This window comes from Eschscholzia californica, unplaced genomic scaffold (genome assembly GCF_041429995.1).
Source record: "Eschscholzia californica isolate CP2 unplaced genomic scaffold, dmEscCali1.0.p SCAF_1, whole genome shotgun sequence".
Classification (NCBI taxonomy): Eukaryota; Viridiplantae; Streptophyta; class Magnoliopsida; order Ranunculales; family Papaveraceae; genus Eschscholzia; species Eschscholzia californica.
This window is the reverse complement of record NW_028238198.1, coordinates 76,089,304-76,107,430: the sequence shown is the minus strand read 5'-3', so window position 1 is coordinate 76,107,430 and position 18,127 is coordinate 76,089,304. Positions and strand designations below refer to the sequence as shown.

The following is an 18,127-nucleotide window of genomic DNA, read 5'->3' as shown; positions in this document are numbered from 1 at the left end:
ATTAACTTCAATTTTCATAATCAAAGATCCACAGAGAACATGGCCAATTTCTAACATTTTACAGTGTAACTGAAATTAGGGCCAACCTAATTTTGTGTTGGTTTAATGGTACCGTGGACGATAGGTCTGAAAAAAAATGCATTTAAGGCCTAAACTTAATTAAAAAAAATAGATAATAAATCCATTTTTTTTAAATCTCTAGGTTTTCCTCATGCGTTACTATTGTGTTAATTGTTTAGTGAAGGTGTATATATGTGTAGGAACATGTTTGTTTTTACGTAACACAAACTAAGTTGTAAGACACTAAACAGTAATAGAGTTATTTACGTTTCAAACTTTTGTGAAAATCACAACCGCCACATCAGCTGAGAACTTTTTTTTGTCAAAATCTTTTGTGATTCTAGCATCTCTCTTCGTTTAATGCACGTTCATAGACAATTTGTTTTTTCTTTTTGAAATGTCATCATATTTTAAGGTTATGACTCCGTGTATTGAACCCTTGACCTAGAGGGTGGAAACCAACTTGGTACCACCCAACAAAAGGTTGTTGACTTCATAGACAATTTGGTGTTTGATGAAAAATATGTTATCATGCGAAAATAATTTGTTTGGTGAATCCCGCAATTTGTAAAATTATAGATTTTTTGTAGATTTCATTTTAATATTGAGCTTATTGTGCTATTGAGGCATGTTTTCGAATTTTTCACCAAAAGTTTATAGGTTTAATTGGTGAAGAAAATCAAAATAATTTTTTTTACGGATAAGACTTTCTGTCAAACATGAAAAACAGTACAAAATGTGAAAGAAGGAGAAAGAAAACAAAAAAACTTGTTTAATTTTTGGTTGTGTCTTTGTATTTCAACTTAATTCTCATCAACTTTTTGACCTATAAATGAAGTTAGATTCCAAAAAGAAAATGTAATTTGTCTTCATAAAATAATTTAAATTGCACCAATTAAAATCTCACAGTCACACACTCCGGCCGAGTCGGGAACTCATCTTCTGTTTAGTTAAGAAAATATTGGTATCAAATAAGCACCCAAAGTACCTGCCCTGACCAGATAATAATAATAATAAAAAAGAGATAATCCAATAAAATTTTCAAATGTTTAATAATAATTGATTTTAATAGAGATTTTTAAAAAATGTATCAAAATGAACCAACATCCAACAAGACATCCTACCCATGAGGGATAACATCAGTGCCAGATATAAATGTTCTTAAAGACTTATAATTTAATCAAAAGTCAATACAACTATAGAAGTACCCATTAACTAATTGTAATACTTCTTTAAAAAAAAACTAATTGTAATACATCTCTATACACTATAGTTTATATCTACATCGTACACGGCCTATATATATATATCAGTATGAGGTGTGTAAACGTTGACGAATAGACTCCAGTTGGATGTCTAACTGTCCAAAGACGAAAACAATTTTAAAGAGTTATTGAATTTACAGCTAATAAAACATTAGAATAATTATATGAAATAATATTCTAATAACTCATTCTCGGCGAATATGTAAAACGGTAAAACCCAGTCCATCATTCATATATTTTTTGTGTTTGGGGGCGATGAAGAAAATATGTATTCCTATAGAGATCTTTGACCGTTCTTTAGTTTTTTTTTGTTTGAACTCTAACTATCATTAATACATAAGCGTATTATTACAGGACATATTAACTAAGAAACAAGGTACATTATTCCAGGACTTGGATCTATTCTTCTTGCAAGTCCATTTGGCTAATTTTTCGATTGGGACGTTAGATAATCTCTTGGTATGGGTGAATTTGACACTGACGAAGCTTCTCTTCATTTCTCTGATTTTCTGGATGTGAATCATGGATTGCCACTGAATCTTGTGTCTCGGGTTCTTCAGGTGAAGGATAAGGTTGTTGTTGTCACTTTCAACTATTATAAGCTTTTGATTATTTTCTTCTGCCCAAGACAGACCTTGGAGGATAGCAATTGCTTCACTTTCTTCACTGGTTCAAGCTCGAGTCACCATAACTTTAGCAACCACAAAAGTCGAAAGATCGTTGTGTACAATCAAGCTAGTGCCTATGCTTTCAGTAATATTAGTAAATGAAGCATCGACATTAATTTTTACGTAAGGTGCAGACGGAAGTTTCCACTTCTCCATAACAGGAAGGGGAGGGTTTACCATAGATTTATTAGATTTCGGGAAAGCTAAAATCATGTTTATCACAGTTCTAGTGTTACTGATAGAGTGTTGAAAGCAATGATCGTATCCGGTTTTCCAGATATGCCAAAGAATAGTAGCAAAGTGAATATCATTAGCTGTATAACTGTTGAGAATTACAAATCGAGGAAATCAAAAAAACAAAACAAAACAACCTAAGGATTTAAAAAAGCAAGTAAAGAATTCCACGAGTTCGAACCGTTGTGGATGTACACATCTTTGTTTGACCCAATCTCTCATTGCCTTTGCAAATTCAGAATTCCTAAAATAATAGAGAACTTCGACAGCTCGTTAGTTGGTGTGAAACCTTTGTGATCGCACAATTATTTTCATATTAGGTAATTAAATAAGCGAAGTCAATATGTAAAGTGATACATAATTAAATAATAGGATCTAGGGTCCTATTATCCATTTAAAAACATATTGATCATCTATCAACTATTTTCACAAATCTTACTCTTTGAATCCCAATATAGTTTCATGTGTGAAATACAAATTTATTGAACAACATATTCTTTTAAGTTAATTCAATAATCAAAAGCGTTGAACCACAATAAGAAAAATTACGAAGTCTTTTTTAAATTTTTTTGTTGCAAGAAGTACAAAGTTGATGTTAAGTCACAAACGACTTATAATCAATCGACATCTATCTGATGTTGAGGTTTATATGTATTTTTGTAGCTCTGACAGACGGTAAAAGCAACCATAGTTTTTTTTGTTGAAAGCATATAATAAGATGTGAAGCAGAATTCCCAAATCACTAGATATTACATTAGGCGGTCTAATAAATATTTTCTTTGTTAAGTGGGAATATTCACTACCCATTCACACATTAGCCATCGTAATACGTATTATTTTGCTTTTTTTTTTTTGTTCCAATATTTTTCTTAGTTGACGTAGACCATGTCTAATATATTTGTCTCATCATGCCAGGAGATTATTTCTGAGATTAAGGTAAACGTCCCAACATTCATTCATCTCTAAACTAATCGGTGGAGATCAAGGGGCAAGCATTATATTAGTTAATCACGAGATTACATTGTCGTCCATCACTTCTCGGTGTAGTGGTTGGACACCAACTCCACAACTTATTGAATTTTGGTATAAATAAGGTAAAAGTAGGTTAGATGGCCTTTAAAAATTGATATGCGGCCTATATGTGGCCTTTAAGGATTCCAGATGTTATAAGATCGGGTTGTTATAGTGCTTATTCAATTCATTAATCTTGATTTATTTTTTTATTATCTCTTTATGATGTATCAATGTCTTTTAAAAACTCTTGTAGTCCATGTTAAAAGAAAACTACTATGTCTAATTGAGAATAATTTCACATGCCACCGCTTTGGGTTTTGAGGTAACAATGGATTTTGGGTGCTAAATCATTTCTCTCCTTGAAAAATGTCTTCGGTAGTTTTTTCTTTCCTAAGTTAGATCTAATTTCAGAATGTTTATCTTTGTCCGATTCATTTGAGTAACTGATTTGGGTTTAATTTAGGTCTACTTGAGTTAAACGATTCAGACTTAGATGAGTCATAATTAGACAATGAAAAAGAAACCATCTTAGTATCTTATAGTAGAAAATTGTTGTAAAAAGTTGTTATAGTTGTTTCTATTGATGAAAAGCAATCGTTGCTCAAATGCATAAACTAAATCAGAATTTGCAAGAAAGAAAAATAAAGAACATCAACACTTGACAAACAAACCAACATCACCTTCAAATGAAATGAATGATAAACACAATCACGCCTCAAATACCAACTATTACTTTCCGAAAACCACGTACAAAGAAATTATAAACAAAAAAAAAGGATACTTGAACTCAAATTTCATCTTCTTTCAGCTCAGACATGTTGGTGCTTTAATCTCGATAAAATGACACTCAGCTGGGGCTGTGGGGTTCGCTGATGATGAAATTGTTTATAAAAATGCAAGAAAGGAGGAACAGGAGCAAATGTATTTGGTTCGAACAAAGCGAGTTTCTCTAATAGCTCTTTGATAAGCTGACCAAATACAAAAGAAAGACCAGATGCCATTACTCCAGTAACTACATAGTGAAATATGGTTTTGATATAAGATTTTGGTGGGTTCTTTGTGTGAGCTTTCCCAGTAGCAAGTAGAATTATGCATATAATAGAAGCAGCTGCCACAGCTATTAGCTTGTAATTTTTGTCATCGGTTTCACGGAATGAGAAGCCGTATACGAGAGGAGGTAATAACCCAAATATAAGGTATGATAATACTGCAAGTACTGCATGCCTTGGGAAATTGTTTCTCTTTCCAAGTACTTGTTCGTATCGATCCACGTTCTCTTCTTCTACTTCATCACTAATTCTTCTTCCTTCTGATTCGTTTTTCAGATCCAAAATCTAGGAAAAAACTTCGTAGAATTAGTTGAGCAGATTATGTAGAATAACATCAATTCTAAATAAATGTTACGAAGGTCAAGTTTGATTTGAGCAAGGGGCCTAGTGGGCTCCCAGGGTCGGCCCTCATTTTCGGGCCAAATAGCGTTTCTGTTTTAGCAAATCTCTAAATGATATTGGACTTGACCTAGTCACTAGTACTGTTTTTATAATTGAAACTCAAAATGACATATAACTTGCATAAAATATATTGCAGGATTCCTAAGTAGGATTCCTATCAAAAGTGGAATTTGGTAGGAATCATGAATCCTTGGTCTGTTTGGCTACCAAGAATCCTAGGACTCTTGAATCCTAAGGATTCCTAATTCCAAAATTTGTATAGACCAAAATCCCACCCTACCCCCTAGGATTTGCTAGGATTTTGGATTAATGAACCTAAATTTCAAACTTAAAATCAACAAAAAAATATTTCCTTCTACAAAATCATTATTTTTTTCCAAAATCATTATTTTTTTCAAAAATCATATTTTCTCTAAAGACGTTTAAAAATACTTAAATAATAATAAATCATAGGATTCTTAGTTGCCAAACAAGCCAAAAAATATTACTTGGATTCATGAATCCGTGGAATCATGGATTCCAAGGACTCATGAATCCGCAGATTCATGATTCCGCCATCCAAACACACCATGATTTTCTTATCCAATTAGTAGTAGTTTTTGAGTAAGAAAATAACTCACTGATTGAATGATAATGGGAAACCCGGTAACCAGGTTGGCCACTCCCAAAGCTACTATATTTACTGCAATATGCATGAAAAGAGAAATATATATTGTCACAAAGAATAGTGTGTTAAATTATGTCAATTCACCCTATCTTCGTCGAATATTAACAAAAATACGAATATGTAATAAGAACAAGATAGTTTATCTGCGTAAATATGTTATATATGTGCAACTTTAGTGGTTAGAAACGAGCCCAATGGGAAAATTGGAATGGTGGAGTTATACTAGACGTGAGCTTACATGTTTTAGCATCACCACCAGCTGCAGATGAAATAACTCCCAGACTTGTAATAACCTCAATTAGACCACCATAAACAATGCTTTTCAGGATATCCCATTCACTGAATCTCCTCCCTGCTGTACTCACTATTCCTTCAGCTCTAGGGCCTACAACCGGAGGAATCAATGGAGCTGCTGCCCCGAGATCGATAGGGCCTACAGGAATCAATGAAGCTGCTGCCCCGAGATCGATAGGTATCACAAAACCCCCAACTGTATTATTATCAACAAGTAGATTAACAAGAATTCAGATTTTACCAAAATTGATATACTTTTGGTGGTATTTTTTTGTTTCTTCTCTTAAATCAAGATCTGAAATCTGAATCGAGTCAGACAAGTCTGACTGGTGATGTCTGATCGTATTAACCTTGGCTGGTTTTGGTCTAAGTTCAGTCAGACACTCTAGACTAAGACGAGTCAGATGCAGACAAAGAGTTATGTTTTTTGAATGCGTTGTGACCGAATTTAACTGCATTTAAGAAGACTAGTAATTAACTTCAGAATTGTATGTACAATATATTACCTGTTTTTCCGGATGGTAAGCTTATACTTTCACTGCTAAATCCAAAACATCGCTTAATACCCTCAACTGTTTGGGTTCCAAAATAATGTTAATAGTTACAAGCGAAAAAAACTCATGAAACAAATGAAAAACAAAACTTGTTCTACTTTCATTTTATTTGATTTGTAGAACTAATGAAATGCTCACTAAATAGAATCAATTTATGACAAAAAAATATATATTTCCTACGTACAACATTTTTACGGCTTATGAGGCAGGCCGGCCGGCCGTCTAACAAAATGCAATCAAAATTCATTTCTAGTCCCTAGACACCACAATTGTTATTAGAACTTAATAGGATACATTACATAAGACGGAACGAAAATAGGAGATCAGGCAGTCAAAGATAAGTTGCAGAAATAATATACGTGTGTAACACGTGTATGTACGTGACAGATCGAGAAGACGAGATCCGACGATCAAGAAGAATTCAGAATATTGAAGATATATTGAAGATATGTGAAGATTTAGTTTCTTATATTTAGAATATCTCTTGTAACTATCTAATGGTAATATTAGATAGATTTTGTATTATTTCCTAGTTTAGTAATCAAAAACTAGGAAACCCTAAACCTTAAGTCATCTATAAATAAGAGAGGGTTCTAGGATTCAAAATCAACGAGTTATTGAGTTATGTAACCGATCAACCCACATACAATTGTATGTGGTGATTATTAATAATGAAAGTATTTCTCCGTGGATGTAGGTCTTGAGTATCCGACTGAACCACGTTAAACTATCGTATCATTAATTTAATGTATTTCCCCGATTATTATATAATCGTGAATTTAACAGAACTTGTTAGCCGCGTGCACTTTATATGTTATTTTTAATTTTTCATACCATACAGTTTGCATCATTTTAATGACTTGGTAATAATTGCTCACTAACCAAAATTTAGAAATTTGTAGTTTCCAAACAGACCGGAATATTATACAGAGATTGTTGTTGGACTGTCCATTCCCAATGTGAGACTATTCTCATAGATATTAACTGAGAAAATATTATGCAGAGAAAAATGATTGGGGGAATACTTACGTACCTGTAGGAGTGAAAAAGCTGAAGCACGAAAAACATCGGAATATTTCTCTATCCCCTTCAGTGGTAACAGGTGAATCAGGATAAAGAGTAGTACGACCTTCTTCAAACCGAGCATAGCAGCTACGTCTTCTTTTCCGTAAAAGAACTCTCTTTGTGATACAAGAGTTACAATTAGGACAGTATAAATCATATGTCTGTTGCTCTTCTATTACTTTCTCAACATCCCATTCTTCCATCTTTTGTTCACTCACTTCTTCAACTTCTCCAAGATTTACATTTAAACTGACTGGTAAAATACTTTCAGTGAATACACCATCTGATGAAGTACTTTGAGATTTTGTACCCTTGTTGATTCCATCAGTGGACTCAGTCCCTGAAGTATTTCAGCAAATAGACATTTCTTTAGAGAGGTGTTTCTACATATCAATATAGGACTACTAATTAAGGAAGTGTTTGGTTTTTCTTTGAAGCAGATCTGAAAACTGACACTTGTTCTGATTTCAGTTGAATCAGATTTCATAATGTTTGTTTTGTCTGACTTGTCTAAATTGCTGATTTCGAGTTGATTTTTTAGGTACATGCGGTTCAGACATTTCAGATTTTGACAATATATATACACACACCATAGCGAAAGATAGATAATAAAAGACAAAATGTGTTATATAGTGCAAAGAAGAAGTAGGAATGATCGAGGATCATATTAGAGCTAGGTGGTTGGAATTGCTCAGGTATCAATCAATAAACGATTGTATGCGCGCCACCAAAATTGCAAAGTTAGTGTTTATTTTTATTTTTCTCATTGTTAGACTGTAATAAATCATTTGTATGAAATTTACCATAAAGCAGCTCGAATTATCTATTCAGACAGGTCAAACATAACAGGTCGAAGAAAACATTTTGGTGTCTAGAATAATACCTTCACCTTTCTCAAGATAAACACTAAGTTGATCTAGGTCTTCAACTAGTGATTCTCTGCTACTGCTACTGCTGCTACTACTACTGCTGCTATTCTCTTTATCTACTTTTTTCTCATACTCATTATTTGTCATCATTCCTCCTCCTTCCTCTCTCAAACGCACTACTATTTGATTAGCTCAATCTGATCACCTCCTCAATTTGTTGGATAAAATGTTGAATCTAGCATAATTATAAATGCTTGCATATTAGTATTGAAAGTCAAGAAGTCTAAATATTTTATATTTTTCTTCCAACTATAAACATATTAGTAATGGAAGTCAAGAAGCCTAAAAATTATATATTTTTTCTTCCAACTATAAACAGCCAACAAAATTAAAATTTTGATTTGATTGTTTAATGTAGTGCTAAAAACATGGTTATTTATTAATCATTGTGATTAATATCAAGGAATGAAATTACATCAACTACCAACACATATAATAGAATTTTGCAATATCAAATTCTTATTCTTAAAAGAATATCAATTTGTGAATGGATGTATAAATATATGGAAGAACTTAGGGTATGTTTGGATGCATGATTTTTATGTAAAGATTCCTACCAAAATTTAAATTTGGTAGGAATCAAAATTTCTTTGTATGCTTAGCAATCAAAAATCCTAAGACTTTTAATTCGTAAGGATTCTTAAGTCTTAAATTTGCATGACCAATATCTCACCCTACACCTAGGATTTGCTAGGATTATAGATTATTACATCCATATTTTAAACTTAAAATCAACCTAAAAAATATTTGGTTAAAAACACATTTTTTCTGCAAAATAATTTATTTCAAACCCATTTTTTTACTTTCAAAAATCAGTGTTTTTCAAAAATTGTTGTTTTTTTTAGGAACAACGGGTTTTGGAAAAAACTGTTAAAGAAAATTGAATTATTTTTAAATAATTGTCTTCAAAATAATCAAATCTCTAAAAATCCTACATTTCTTATTAATTACCAAATAAGCAAAAAAAAAAATCATTTAGACTCTAAATTTGTAGAATCATGAATCTGAAAGACTCACGGATTCATGATTCCTTCGTCCAATCCAAACACACCATTAGTGTAAATAGAGTATACTTTTTATCTTTTTTTTTTTGAGAAATCGACTACGATCTACGTTAGTCGTTACAAGGCATTGATACGTCATGAAGATGTGTTGAGCACGATAAACGCCTAATTTAAACCATAATGAAATAGGCCTAAAGCTCGAGAACATGAAAGAGGCCCAAAGCCCGACAAATTTATTATATTATTTACTATATATATTGCCTAAATTGCACGAGATAAATTTTGATGGCAAACTGCTTCCACCGGCTCTTGTTTTTTTCTAAGTTGGATCTAATTTCATAATGTTCATCTTTCTCGGACTTATTTGAGTGACTGATTTGGGTTGGTGTTAGGTCTATTTAAATCAAACGATCCAGAATGAGCTTGTCATAATCAGACCACGGAAAATAAAAACCAACTGTTGCTAAAAGTTATTGCTGTTTCTATTGATAAAAAAGCAATTGTAGCTCAAATGCATAAACAAAATTAGAAGTTGCAAGAAAGAAAAACATAAACATGAAATAAAAATAAAGAACAGAAAACTACAAGATCATACTTGATAAACGAACTTCTTCATCTTCTCAGTTCAGTACTGCTCTGGGCTTCTGATATAAGCGTGCTCTATTCCTAACTAGCTTCTCATGTGACAAACATGTCTCTTCCTACATCAATAAGAAGCCCAAGTTGTGGGGTTTGCTGATGATGGAATTCCTTGAAGAAACGCCACAGATGGAGGAACAGGTGCTAATGAACTTGGTTCAAACAAGGCGAGCTTCTCTAATAGATCCTTGATCAGTTCGCCGAATACATAAGAAAGACCAGATGCCATTACTCCAATACTAACATAGTAGAATATAGTTTTCATATAAGATTTTGGTGACTTCTTGGTGTAAGCTTTCCCAGTAGCAAGTAGAATGATGCATATAAGAGAAACTGCTGCAACAGCGATGAGCTTGTATTCTTTGTTATCGCTTTTGCGGAATGAGAAACCGTATGTTATAGGAGGCAATAACCCAAATATAATGTATGATAGGATAGCAAATATGACATGTCTCCGGAAATTGTTTTTCTTTCCAAGTACTTGTTCATATCGAGCGACTTTGTCTTCTTCCACTTCACTTATTCTTCCGAATTGCTCGTTTTTCAGTTCCCGGAGCTGGAAGCATAAATGGGTAAATCAAATGTGCAATAAATAAATAGAACAACTAGATTTCTCCCGGGGAAGATTTGAGTAAAATTTGCAAGACCTGCAACATAACAATGTTCATGAAGCATGCTATTATCGGAGACAGGAAATAGCTTACCGAGTGAAGAATAATGAGAAATCCGCTGACCAGATTTGCCACTCCAAAAGCTACTATATTCACTGTAAATACGTATTTAGAAAAATATTAAGAAACTAAAATTAATATACTGTATTAGTACATTATATTCACAAATACTTAGTTAAAAAGAAAGATACTTCACTCAATATTAACTCAATTCTATGATCATATAACTAGGACAAATAAATTTTGAATTGGCGGAATTGAAAACGAGAATGTAAATTAGATTTAGCTCGAAAGGACAAGGTCTCAAAGACATACATGTTTTAGCATCACCACCAGCTGCAGATGAAACAACACCTAGACTTGTAATAATCTCTAGTAAACCACCATAGACGATGCTTTTTAGGATATCCCATTCACTCGATCTTCTTGGTACAACCACTCCTTGTGTAGCTACAGAGGCTTCAATTTCACGAACCGGGTAAACTACTGGAGCTGCTGGGATTTGCAGACTTGGGGAAGCTCCCAAAACAGACTCTTCGTGGACCACAAGTATCACATCATTCCCTGTGTTACAAGGTAAATTTTTTAGAATATTCTTGAGATAATTTAGTGCCTGACAAACTTAAACTCAACCTTTAACTCGAGTTAAATCTACCAAGAAACAAAAAAAACATTCAGATATTTCAGACTTTCTAGTTAAAGTAGTTACATACCCCTATCTATCTTTTCTCCAGCAGCTTCGTTCTTGTCTTTTTCATCACTTCCTGAAAGAAGTGCATCACTTTCCTTGGATAAGGTTATATCAATTTGCGCATCTTTATCATGCTTTCCCACGGTAACCATCATGTGGTTTGGCACATGAACTTCTGCAATAAACGGGTATGTGGTAGACAGTGTCGAACTAGAGCCGTTGGTATCATCTGCAAAACAAACAACTCAATATGTTCAATCATATCTAGCATTTAGATCATCAATCTCTTAGAGATGGAGCTTTGGATTGTCAAACTCCAAGTCATGTTTCATCGTTTAAAATCTAATTTTGTGTTTGTATAAAGCTAGATGGGTAAGGTAAAACCCAATTTAGGCCGAGTCCTGAACAGGCAAAAGTATATGTCTAGTTGTTCATACAAGTATTATGGGTCTAATTGCACCATTGGATATGTCTATACCTGCAAATTTCGTTTTTGTACCATTTGGTGTCTCACTGGCTTTTTCTTTGCCAAGCAATTGGGTTCCTTGATCATGTGAAACCACAACATCTTTTTCTTCCTTGTGAGAATCTAAATTTCCACCATCTTCAGGGTCCTTGCTTTCAACAAGAGAGTTATTCAGCAGTGGAGCTCGTAGGTCTGGTAGTTGGGCAATTGCATTATTTCCTGCACCAATATATATAAACAAAAAAAGAGGGAACCAATTAGGGCATTCAAGAAAAAACTCATTTTTAGGCAATTATTAACCGGATACAGAAACAAGTGACTGTAACTAAATTTAGAATATCAATCAATAAGGAAAAATTGCTCAGAGGGCTTGATGTGGGCCTTAATGGTGAGCATGCTTATTAAATAATTATTACAAAAAGAAAATGAAGATGAAAGGCATTTCCAGAATTGGCACATTAACATCCTAAATTTCCGAGCTAACTAGCCGTGTTATGCTCCAATTTTTAATCTGATACATGTTATAGCATATCAACAGCGAATGCAGCACATTCATAAGATGTTACCACCACATTGGATGTTATGAATGTCTATCCACAAACAAGTACATTCTATTTCACATATTATAGCTTTACCGAATCAAACTTGGACGCCTCCGTTACCTTTTGGGAGGCATACATTCCATAATAAACTCTATCTGAGACTCTCCTTAGGCCCACAGGTCCTGACAGAAGGTTAAAGTTCTAGGTCTTCCAAACCTCACTGATGGCTCCTCAAACCTCCCGTGCACCTTCCTGTTTAAGGAGGAAAGGCCCAAAGCCATTGTAATATGTAGGTGCATGCTGGTGTTTTTTTTGGTAGTTGGACCCCAAACGTATGACAGCAGAGGGAAATTTTGGTAAGCTTTCTTTTCAAATTTTCACATTATCAACTTCTACTAAGTTCATGTAAACAGAATTTAACTGCATTCAAAGACACAAAAGAAATAAAATGAGTCTGTTGTAGCCTGTATGTATTTAAAATTACCTTGCTGTCCGGTCACTGTGCTCCTAGGTGGTGTCTGTTCGGGAGTTTGTGTACTTACGCTTTCATCTTTAACTCCAAAAATCCTCTTGATACCAGCCACTGTTGAATTTAGCAGACAAGTTTTATGTGATAAACCAATAATTACACAAATTTATGCATGTTTATCTGAAGTTAACAGTATGATATACCTGTTGGAATGAAAAAGCTGAGGCATGATAAACATCGGAACACATCTGGTGCAGAATCAGGTTCTCCATCATTAGCTCCAAGTGCATCAGGGCTAAAAGATGAACCAGGTTCAACTGTACTAGAACCAGTACCGTAAGATGCACTTGCCGAAGGATCAGCACCCAAACCAGATTGAAGAGGAGTTTCAGTTTTCTCTCGCTTTTTACCGTTTGCTAGAACGTAACCTGGACGTTTTCTTTTGCGTAAAATAACCCTCTTTGTGATACAAGAGTTACAATTAGGACAGTACAGATCATGTGTCTCCTGCTCTTCTATTACTTTCTCAACATCCCATTCTGCAACCTCTTGTTTAATCTCTTCTACTACAGGTTTAAAACTTACATGTCCATTTTCTGAATGATTTTCAGAAAGTAAAACATGTAATCCGGTTTGCAAGAAATTCTTCATATTCCCTTGGTGGTCTGTTTCATTTGCCAGATCCTTTCCAGTCTCAGGATTCTTCACTTCAGAATCTGACTCATCAGTAATTGGAGCTTTCTCAGAGGGACGGCCATCGGGAGACAGATTTTTCATCCCGGTGGCTCCTTTAGTCGATTCAGAACCTGCAGTCATATAACAAATAAACATTTGTGTTAGAAATTCTTCTCCAAATGAGTACCCGTAATTCTTGTTACTAACTATCTTGATTTATCTTCCCTTACCCCCACTTCACAGACAACTATCAACACCTAAAAGACAATCACAACTAACAATGAAAAAGGCCCGAGTAGGATGTTCTTATGGATATGTGAGGTTATACGACTTTAAAATCATTTTGGTTGTCTTGGTCATTATAGATTTTTGATTTTTCATATCGAAATTACCTTTAATCTCTAAATCAAAACATGGGTCCTTCTGATTTAGTATTTGGATATTCATCGGCTTGTGACAGTGCCCGTTAGGTTTCTGAATAGCATCAATCTCAACACTTTCCATTCGGTAGGTCCAAATGCAATGGCGACACTTCCATATTCCTTCAGCCAAGAAAATGTAAAGTAATTGGATCTTTGGCAGGCAAACACTAAATTGCCAGAATCAATCTACTCAAGTCGTGAACGAAAAGAGAAAACCTACGATACGAAGAAAGTTTAATGTGTTTTAAAAGGCTAAACAGAGTCTGTTATATGCTTCGAGGGCTAAATCCTAGGTATTACTTCAATAGTAGAAAGGATCAAATCTGGGTTTATTACTAGAATGGACTTTAGCAAAAACACAACAACCATTTAATATCTCTTATTTAGCCTATTTGACACCCACAAAGTATTCATTTCCAAGCAAATAAAAGTCAAAAAGTAGCAATTGGTTTCTTCAAAGGCAACAAAACACAATCAAACGACACTACTAAGAGGTTTTTGGGTGAGAAACAATGGAGAAGGGAAAGAATTATAACTTGAAATCGAAACTACGACAGAAGATCCACATTAGGCCAAGTAAGTTCTTCAAGTTTCTTGAAATATTATTAGCTTGGGGAGATAAATTGTGAAAGAGAACTTCAAGTTGCAGTTTAGAACTTGGAAACAAGCAAAGATAGCTAAAAAAAACATGGGAAAGAAATAAGTGAATGAGAAAATTGACCTAACTAATAGCAAAATCTCAGTTGGTAGGTATCATGGAAATGCAGATTTTAAAAGGGTAGAATACAAAAATTATTGTTTTGAGTGTTTGTTTTAAGTTTAGAACAACACCCCCAAAAAGGATTAGCAGAATATCTAGGATTCTAGGTAGAATTAAAATATTAAAAAAAAAAAGTAGAAAAAATAATAATAAAATAAGTGGAATTTTTGTATGATTTTTTCTCAAATGAACAATAGCATTTCAGTCTGATGATTTAGGGATTCTAGGTTTTCCTTTTTCCTTCTAAAAAATTTCTGGAAAAATCTAGCCTTTACTAGAAAGAAGAAGAAGAAGAATGAACAGATTCTGGTCAAGCTTACATCTTGATTAGGCTCATTAATATCATAGCAGTTTCAGCATTAAGAGAAGAGTTCATGTTCCATTTTTAGGTCAAAAAACTCTAGAGATCAAAGTGATCACATAAACAGGGAAAAGAAAACATGGGTTTTTAAATTTAGAGAAATTCAGAGATGGGTTTTTAGGAATTAAGGTGTTGAAGGAAGAAGACAAGCAGAAGTTGGTTTAGGAACTTGTTATTAGACTTAAAACAGTGACAAGATGGAGGGACCATGGTGTGTTATGGATGAAGGTTTGGGGGGGGGGGGGGGGGGGGGGGGGGTATCTTTGATTTTGTGGGTAAACCCTGTCCCCCCATAAGTCTAGAGAGAGAGAGAGAGAGAGTTGATATAATTAATACCTTCATCTGTGTCAAGATAAACACTTTTGAGTTGATCTTCTCCTTCTAGCTCCTTGTTAATAGTACTAGTAGTAGTATCAGCTACTGTTACTTCATGATAATCCCCATTACCATTAGATGATTCCTCTGGAACTACAATCACTCCTTGATTATTTTGAGAAACTACTTCTACTTGAAACAATCCATCCCCATTAATTTCAGAAATTTTCTTTGTGGGTATGATTTCTTCAAAACTATTGTTCATCTTCATCATAACTTCAATTTCTTCTTCTCTCTGCTCTGTTCCAAACTCATCTCTACCCATTTCTCCTACTTTTTTCTTTTCTCTACAATTCTATCAGATATGAATCCAACCATAAATTCAAGACCATAAATAGTAATATGGGTATCAAAAAGATCTTGACTTTTAGATTATTAAAACAATTTCCATCTGGAATGATAGACCAACAAAATTAATGAAATGGATATGGAAGGGAAGAAAACCCATATCTTATTCTTGAATTTGGTTTTAAGTAAGTCATTGAAACGTGATTCATTATTATTGGTCACACCAACTCATTTTGTTTCTTGGGAAATGGTCAAAAACCGGAACTAGAATATCTGGTTCTCAAATTTTCAGAAAATGTAAAGATTTATGAAGTTGATGACAAAAAAGGGTCAAAGAGACTGGAACTATCTAACCTACCTTTTGGTGAAAGAAATGGGTGAATTATTGGGTACCTTATGAATTTTAACTTTTAAAGGGTTTCTTTTATAATATCAAGAAGAGTGGGGACCTAATTGTTTTCCACCTATGGGTAAAATCATTTTATTTGTATTTTTAGTATGGATTTTCCTAATATGATTTATGATGCCACATTTGAAGACATAAATACTTTTTATCTTCAACCTATGAATATTTGATATTTTAGAGAATCACAAGTTGAATATTTATCTAACAAAAGTGGAAAGAACTAATAATTTAAGGTCAGCGCTTTGGGGAAAGCTAAATAGTTTCTGGGGTGTGAAATTTTAAAGGGAATATGTAGAATTTTGGAAATTTTCCGGGGAAACTAATTTTATGGGGAATATTTTCTAACACCTCATGTATTCGCCACCTCATCGTCTTCACCGGTGAAGGTCGCCGGCCGGCCAATTTCCGGCCGGCGACCTTCAACCATAAAAAAAGAAAATTTTTTTTTTTCCTTCTCCTCTCTCTAGATCAGATCTAGAGAGAGGAGAAGGAAAATTTTTTTTTTATGGTTGAAGGTCGCCGGCCGGACAATTTCCGGCCGGCGACCTTCAACGGTGAAGACGATGAGGTGGCGAATACATAAGGTGGCAGAGAGAGAGAAGTGAGGTGGAGAGAGAGAGAGAGCTGAGGTGGAGAAGCTATTTTGCTTTCCCTCTAAATAAAATTGTCAAACAAAATTGACCAATTTTTGACCAAGTCTTCACACCCCGGAAACTATTTTGCTTTCCCCAAAGAGCTGGCCTAATTTAACTTAAATGAACATTTTTTTTTGAGTTATTTACTGTTTGGCCCCCTACTTTGTGACCAGCTTCCTTTATGACCCCCTGTTTTTCGTAAATTCAAATTTGGCCCCCTATTGTTAACACCGTCAGTTAACTTTAGTGGTTGCGTCTTTTGTTTCCATAATTTTCCAAGAGATTTTATAAATTCAAATTTGACTCTCTTTTAAATATGGGTTGATTCCCAAAAAGTTTAAACTAATTTAGAACAAACTAGGGGGTCAAACTGGAATTTGTTTTAAAAACATTAAAGACACTTCTCTCACCTCCATCTCATCACTTCTCCGTCCCACGTCATCACTCTCTCGCCACCTCATCATCTTCTCCGGCGATGATCGCCGGCCGACTAAATTTAAAGAAGCCAATGCAACCTCTACTAAAGCAAGGAATAGCGAAGAGAGTGAAGCACTGGCCATTCTAAAGGGCTTGAGATAGGCAGAAGAAAATAAATTACAGGTTTATCATCATCGAAAGTGATAACATCAACCTCATCAAGCATATTCAGGACCAAAGACATTCAATACAATGGCAATTCCAAGTTCACATTAAAAGAAGCCGAGAAGTTAAAAGCCGACTCAAGAGCGTCCAATTCAAATACACCAAAAGACAGATGAACTACCAAGCAAAAAAATTAGCAAAATGGGCCCGAACGAAGAACAGATCCAAGACATGGAAGAATGTCCTTCTTTTTAAGTTAATAAATATTGTAATAACGTTGTTTGAGGAATCATGAAGGGTCATTTTTAGCAGCCAAAACTGAAGTTATTGTGTTGTCGGATGCAGTGGTGGCGGAAGCCATGGCAACGAAAATGGCAGTCTGCTTGGCAACGGAGTTGAAGCACCGAAAGGTTATTATTGAGGGGGATTAAGTTATCTCGGCTTGTATAGCAGTTAACGAACAACCATCGTGGAGGATATAACATACAGTTTCGGATGTTCAGTTGGCGGCGCAAAATTTCGATAAACTAGAGTTTGGGTATTGTGCTCGAATCATGAATAATAGTGCTCACTTACTTGCAAAATTTGCTTTTATAAATAACGTCGTAACTCAAAGTTAGGTTTATCCGAACATCCCTTCTTGCATTGTAAGTCAATTGGCGATTGATGTAGTAAATATTTCGTCTTAATAAAATCAGGCCAAGGCCCCTTCCCATAAAAATAAAACGATCGTTCAAACCCATTTTATTGGAGGCAAGTCACGGCTCAAACTGTACAGTTTTGGTAAAAAAATTTATCCCTGATTTCAACTTAATGATAGTGCCATTTCCAATATCTATTACCTACAAGATGAAACTACTATTAATTGGTTTATCTTGCTCTTAATGTAGAGGGATTGGACGAATGGTCAAAAAATGGGCAGACAAAACAAGCCCAGTTC

General features: G+C 34.4%; 2 protein-coding genes across 5 annotated transcripts; both read right to left on the bottom strand.

Annotated features, from left to right (window-relative positions):
- Window positions 1–3,872: 3,872 nt before the first annotated feature.
- Window positions 3,873–8,288, bottom strand: LOC147569235 (membrane protein of ER body 2-like). The gene is made up of 6 exons (XM_086662304.1): window positions 8,156–8,288; window positions 7,241–7,612; window positions 6,160–6,225; window positions 5,598–5,849; window positions 5,313–5,374; window positions 3,873–4,575 (listed from the first exon to the last, which is right to left on the bottom strand). The coding sequence occupies exons 1-6, from the start codon at window positions 8,286–8,288 to the stop codon at window positions 4,051–4,053; spliced, it is 1,410 nt and encodes a 469-aa protein (XP_086518430.1). The 3' UTR covers window positions 3,873–4,050.
- Window positions 8,289–9,665: 1,377 nt separating this feature from the next.
- LOC147569234 (membrane protein of ER body-like protein) lies at window positions 9,666–16,029 on the bottom strand. Of its 4 annotated transcripts, none has more exons than XM_086655701.1 (9): window positions 15,238–15,917; window positions 13,751–13,900; window positions 12,887–13,489; window positions 12,699–12,797; window positions 11,685–11,891; window positions 11,229–11,435; window positions 10,831–11,079; window positions 10,549–10,610; window positions 9,666–10,400 (listed from the first exon to the last, which is right to left on the bottom strand). In XM_086655701.1, exons 1-9 carry the CDS (start codon window positions 15,539–15,541, stop codon window positions 9,912–9,914), a joined length of 2,370 nt encoding a protein of 789 aa, XP_086511827.1. In that variant the 5' UTR covers window positions 15,542–15,917; the 3' UTR covers window positions 9,666–9,911. The 4 variants fall into 4 exon arrangements, with proteins under 4 accessions (XP_086511827.1, XP_086511830.1, XP_086511829.1 ...); XM_086655704.1 differs by lacking the exon at window positions 15,238–15,917 and adding an exon at window positions 14,861–15,201 and having other exon boundaries at window positions 13,751–13,996; XM_086655703.1 differs by lacking the exon at window positions 15,238–15,917 and adding an exon at window positions 14,861–15,201.
- Window positions 16,030–18,127: the final 2,098 nt, after the last annotated feature.

Bases quoted from the DNA above. Each gene is read 5' to 3' on its own strand.
- LOC147569234 (XM_086655701.1), bottom strand. From the start codon at position 15,541: ATGGGTAGAGATGAGTTTGGAACAGAGCAGAGAGAAGAAGAAATTGAA. The intron at 12,798-12,886 runs GTATATCATACT...TAAATTCAACAG, and splicing joins CAGCTTTTTCATTCCAACAG to TGGCTGGTATCAAGAGGATT. The intron at 10,401-10,548 runs GTAAGCTATTTC...TTATGCTTCCAG, and splicing joins TTCTCATTATTCTTCACTCG to CTCCGGGAACTGAAAAACGA.
- LOC147569235 (XM_086662304.1), bottom strand. From the start codon at position 8,288: ATGACAAATAATGAGTATGAGAAAAAAGTAGATAAAGAGAATAGCAGC. The intron at 6,226-7,240 runs GTACGTAAGTAT...GAACCCAAACAG, and splicing joins CAGCTTTTTCACTCCTACAG to TTGAGGGTATTAAGCGATGT. The intron at 5,375-5,597 runs GTAAGCTCACGT...TGCATATTGCAG, and splicing joins TGGTGGTGATGCTAAAACAT to TAAATATAGTAGCTTTGGGA.